The sequence below is a fragment of the Antennarius striatus genome, chromosome 23 (genome assembly GCF_040054535.1).
Source record: "Antennarius striatus isolate MH-2024 chromosome 23, ASM4005453v1, whole genome shotgun sequence".
NCBI lineage: Eukaryota > Metazoa > Chordata > Actinopteri > Lophiiformes > Antennariidae > Antennarius > Antennarius striatus.
In genome coordinates, this window is record NC_090798.1 from 8,243,761 (window position 1) to 8,249,760 (window position 6,000).

General features: G+C 42.3%; 1 protein-coding gene across 1 annotated transcript in view; it reads right to left on the bottom strand.

The window, feature by feature from the left end:
* Positions 1 to 4,739, bottom strand: part of sema4f (sema domain, immunoglobulin domain (Ig), transmembrane domain (TM) and short cytoplasmic domain, (semaphorin) 4F) — a 56,452-nt gene extending 51,713 nt beyond the window's left edge. Inside the window, exon 1 of the mRNA XM_068307936.1 lies at positions 4,507 to 4,739. Within this exon, the coding sequence (XP_068164037.1) occupies positions 4,507 to 4,600 (94 nt within the window). The 5' untranslated portion in view covers positions 4,601 to 4,739. The remainder of the gene's footprint in view (positions 1 to 4,506) is intronic.
* Positions 4,740 to 6,000: the final 1,261 nt, after the last annotated feature.

Genomic DNA, 6,000 nt, shown 5'->3' on the forward strand with positions numbered 1-6,000 from the left:
TTAAAGTGAGTGGAAATACAGATATTGCAAGAAGAGATGCAGACTTCTGATTAAGCCTTCAAGAATCCCAATCATGGAATTCTCCAGGGACTGTGACAATGGGAATCTGCTTACGTCGACTATTTGTGTGAATGTGTGACCTCTGGCATCTGACTCGAGTTGACCTTTATTCTGACAAGTTCCAGTCACAGGAGTGCCTGTGTGGGCTAAGCATTCACAAACAATGTAATGGAGCACATGGACAAGTATGTACGTAGATCCTGCTGATGCCATTGTCAGAGTCAGACGAACCGTGGGCTTCATAGACAGACCATTATTAGGAAAGACGTTTGAGAAGCTCATGAACTTTGCTGGTACAGCTGAAAATGCACTCCTCTCATCCTTCTTTCATTCAGTCATTCATTGTGCTCCCTCCTCTTCAAGATTTTATTAAGATTCTTGCATTAGAAGGCGCTAAGGATGCACAACTTCAGGTGAGTGCCCTAGGAGAGGCTGTGTCACGTGAAAAATGAAAATTACTTTAAGACTTGCTGCTGTGATTCTGTGTATCTGCACCTAGGGCCACAGAAAAAGAATAAAAGAAACAAATCTAGAGAAAGAGAAATAAAAAAGGAATATGCTCACAACGGAAAAAAACACTTCTTCTGATCAGGCCAAAGAGAGACATAAATAGATGTGCAACAGCTTTCCGTCATGCACTTAAGCTAAGATTAGTAAAGAGCTATCGGACAATGAAGCACTGAGAGCATTTCCAGCTCTTTTCATTCCCATGGATGGTACCACTCAACTCCACCAGGCCCCATCAGCCACAAGAATAGGAGCACTGAGGGCGAGGAAAGACTCGAGAAGACAAACAGGGCATGGAATGCAGGGGCAAAACAGGAGAACGACTTCTGTCTTTAGAAAACCACCTCATATCCCTGGTGGGAGACAATAACGCAACTTCATCCCAAACGTATAATCTAATGTAGCCCATGTATGTTCTCACGGGCACAGCCAGTTAACGCTCTTCCTGGCCTAAAGGAAAAGATGTTTCTGTGACACGTACTGATTTGACTGAAGATTGTCTTTAATCATATCTCTTGCTGACAGGATAGAAGCCACACATCATTAAATGGAGCGTCTTTAATGCCAAAAGGCTACACCATACATCACATTTGTGTTGATGTGGACCAACCCACCACCAGGAAAAGAATGAGAGCATTGATCTATCATTACAAATTGAACAATGTGGTTCTTGTTCAGGCAGTAATCCGCTTAAAACCCTGATACTAAAACAAGGTGTTTTAGGTTTCTGAGCTAAACAATATCCTAATCAACACTTGGTTTCGAGATCTCTTCTTTCATGAGTTTTTACCTCTAAGAATTTTTACCTTTAAGACTGTCCATACCTGGTGACGATGACTGGCGTGAGAAGAAATGATGAATATCAAATATAAAAGCCCGTTTCCAAGACAGTAATTTTTTCTAAACACCAAACCAGTTGGGGTGCAACCAACAAAATTCAACTGTGCGTATAACTCTTATCGGCTTGACTGCCAACATCATTGGCAGCGATGACACTTTTCACAGTCATCATTAACCATCAGAGGAGGTTGCTTCGTTCTTACCCTGCTAATGTCACAGAGTGGTGAAACTACTGTTTTACCCGGTAAGCAAAACTTCACAGAAAGCCAAAAAAGAACACAGAGCCCCACCCACCACCACCCAACAGTATTATGGGAAATCAAGATGCTAACTGTATTTTCCATACTGCTTTGATTAGTCTTTGTTATAAGGAACTCCCATCCATCCTCACACAACCCCCCCCCAACCCCCCCCACACACACACACACACACACACACACACACACACACACACACACACACCACACAGAGAGAGAGAGAGAGAGAGAGAGAGAGAGAGAGAGAGAGAGAGACAGAGAGAGAGACAGAGAGAGACAGAGACAGAGAGAGCCCACCGCAAGCCAAATGTTGGCAGTAAAGCTGAAAACTCACTGAAAGCTACTGGAGAGAGAAATGTTTGAATAGAATGTCTGTTAAGCTCCTGTTGACTACAAACAAAGATAAAGTACAGTTTTGGTGAGAAGAGAGGGAAACCGATCTCCCAGCCAAGCAGGTGGTACAAAAGCTGGACTCTGGGTGGCCTCACAACACTTATATACCTGCATAGTTTCCAGGTAACCAGCCTGATTAAATTGGTCTGTGCTGCTCTTAAGCTCAATGTAAATCATTCATTTATAGGGATATTTAAGTAATTATTACAAGTTATAGCATATTTTAAACTCCAAATTAAGCGATTTCTTGACTAAAACGCAACAATAAAAATGTCTTCCTTGTGAATTTGAGGAGCCAAATGATAAATTGTCAGTAAAAGCTCAATTATGACAAACTGAATGTATGAATTTGTGATTTATTTAAATAGAAATCCCACACGCCTCATTATGCTGGAAATAATTTCAGCAGAGTGGTTTTATGACTTCACACAAAACACTTAACCAGATAGTTGGAACAATCTCACATAAACCTAATATGCTACCCAAGCAGTGAATATATTATATATTACATGCAGATGTATCAAACAACCATGAGGCAATAAGAAACAACATAGTTATGATGCAAAACAGACTGACTAACTTTAAATAATAAAAAGATACAGAAACAATACAGGGTTAGTGAGACAAAAATCATAGCAGAAGTTATATTGAATGGAAAAATTGAAAGGTAAAGGTACCAGAGCCCCTGTTAACGCTAACAAGGCAGGAAGTACCCTTTTAACCTGCTTTCCTGAAATGATACCAAACCGGAACTGAAAGAAGAGTTCAGCCGCCTCAGCATCCTCCATGCAGATTGTCACTCAATTACAGCACTTACAAACTAACCAAACTACTTTTACATTTGTAAGGAAGAAATTTTGGTGCCTCTTAAATCAAGTCATGCATGCCCTCATCGGCACAACAGGCGCACAAAAGACAATAGTGCAGCACAAAATTCAAGCTATGGGTGTTTGGATGCACCCTTCTCTGTTTCTTTGCATTGCGTTGGGATTAAGTCCAACTGCATTTAATGTGATTCTAGCGGGTCCACAACTGCATAACACACCAAGACTGGTTAATAGATACTACACTCTGGAACAACAATAAGTAATTGGAAGAAATTTGGTGCATGGCAGTTTCCAGACTGGACAAGTAAAAAGGTAATAACTGCTGAAGACACTGCAGAGGCGCAAAGCCCACAGAAACAGTCAGGTGACTGAAGTGCTAACTATGGGAATGGTTAAACAACCTTCAAATCCTTTCCTCATCTCTGGATCTGGGTGTAAACACCATCAGATGGTAGTGGTTGTGGTGGTGGTGGCTGGGGGGAGGGCCCAGAGCACATGAATAGATAATAGATATTGAAATCCAATGAAAGAAGAAAACCATTTGGGTACAAATATAATGGAAATGAGAAATGGAGGGTTAGTCCCCTTGACCAAGGAGATGATACTCAAACTATGTACAAATGGCAAAATGCAGACAAACTCAGAGTAATCCACTCTTTAACTAGTCATGGATTAGATCTGTATGACTGCAGCCCGACACGCTTCTTATTTCATTATGACGGATGTCAGTGTTCATTTTATGCTTTTCGTTTCCTGCCTGTGCAGCTGACCCTAACGGTCCAAGTCAATCGCACAAAGGAGGAGCTTGTTAGAGAGCTGGGCGTTTAATCACTCTTGTTGCCATCTCAATACATCTGACTTTCTTTCACCATTCAGTATTTCCCCACTCAACATTTTTGGTTATGGTTGTGAATGTGAGACGAACAATCGACTTTCAAGATATTTTGGCCACGTCCTGAAGATTCACAAATTGAACTCATTCTAGCCTCTTCATCCACTCTGCTGAAGTGTCCCTGAGCAAGAGATGCTGACTCACTGCCATATCACTGAGGCACTGATCCTGACCTCTGCCTCCTTTGGATGAGAGGAAATTATAAAAAACAAATTCCCAACATGCATCAAACACTTCACATATTCAAGCGACAGGTGCGTTTGACTGAAATGCTCCTTTCAGACTGTCTCGATTAACCAAATTTCAGTCTAGAACAAGTTGGAGACCTGCAAGCGTCGCCAGGATCATCATTTATCACGGCGCAATATGGCAAAGGCAGCCCATTGGCACCGCGCCCCGAGTAAAGCGCACTCTAACAAACGTTGACAGGGCTCGCAAATAAAGGTTTAACTTTGGTCAAATGGATGACACGCCCAGTGACATCCTCATCAAACAACATTTTGAAAACACCGTGTGTGCTCCGTTCATTGTCACAGGAAGCAACAATGCAAACTAGGGTGAAGTTGCAGATGCTGCTCCAGATTTACGCAGATGGCTTGGATGGCTGTCATCGTTATTCTCATCATCAGCCAGAATGTGTGGTGTGCGTGAGTGTCTGTCCAACAAAACCTTACTGCAGCTTCACCTCTAACATTTCCCTCGTGGGGTTTTTTGTTGAGGTTTCACTCACCTTCCATCCCGCCCAGAGTCGCTGCCCAGGAGGCTCTGAAGAACAGACACAGCACCAGCTGCAGGATCAACATTGCACAGCCAGGTCTAATCATGATCCGGCTCCTGCACCGATCCCAGAAGGAGGGCGAAGGTCCGTCGAATCTGATCTTAATACAAGTCGAGGTTTCAGCTGAGATGCATCCCGTCCCGTGCGTCACGGGTCTGAGTTCAAAAAACACGCAAGGCTCGATCCAAGTGGATGATAAAAAAAAATTGTGGATACTTCTATATAAATAATATAAACGCTTTTGTCAATATTCTATTATGATAATCTGTTAAAATCCACTCCTCCTGTATGTATCCTGCCTAAAGCGCACACAAGTGCCTGTATCCGCTCAGCGCAAGCAGAGGGTTCCGATACTAATAAAAAAAAAGGGACACGCTGAGAGCTGGAAAATAAAATATTGTGGTAAACAGTGTGACAAACTGTGTCAAAGTAATCCAAAGCGCCGTCCTCTCGTATCGGAATAACGCGCGTTGTGGAGGGTCTAGGTGCCGCTCTGTCCAGTGTCGCCGAACCTGTCCTGCTGCTGCAATAAACCTCCGCTCGCTCAGTTAAAATTAAACTGTTTGAGACATTAAATACATGGAAGCACATTTACAACAAAAATCAAAGCGCGTTCTCAGTTGCATGAGCTGGAGCGCCTGCACGGACACACGGGCGACGCTTCCCGGGAATGATTTGAGGATCTGCTGCTGAAGCTCCAGAGCTGGTGAAGGGACTACCGCCAGCCGACCGTCTCACGCCCCGCCTTCCGGAAACAGCAGCGCTAGAGAATACACAGGTAGAAGGATGATGTCACAACAGGTGCGACTTTTTTTTTTTTCACACTTTTCAGACGAGTAATCAGACAGGAACGGAACAAACAGATTCAACGGATTTTGCGCTTAATTTAAACTTCGATTAAATGGGACGCTTTAATGGAAACTGGATATACTATATTATTATTATTCACAAGAAGAATATTGCATTATGTCAAATGGATGAAATATCTGGTACTAATGCCTTCTTCTAATTATTTGTTGAAAATGTCTTAAAATGTGCTTAAATCATTAGGAAATGACAGGAAAAGCAGTCTATTTTACAAATCACAAATATAGATGATTGATTTTGATGCCTGTCAACATACTCACCAATGGCATGTGTGTTTGTCTAGTAATGATGTCTGCTGTTTTTAACTCGCCCAGTGTGCTTTCCTTTATCCCCATCAATTATCTGACATCACAGTTACGGAGTAGAGAGTCTAAAGCGGGTGTCCGCAACCCGCGGCCCCGGAGCCACATGCGGCTCTTTAGCGCCTCCCTTGCGGCTCCCTGGAGATTAATCACAAAATACAAAAAGAATTCTAAAAATAAAAAATAGACAGATATTCTACTCATAGCTAAAAAATCTTTGTAAACAAAACATATTGTTGTAAATTCCCTATGTTTTGTTACCTTATCGAGGTTATTG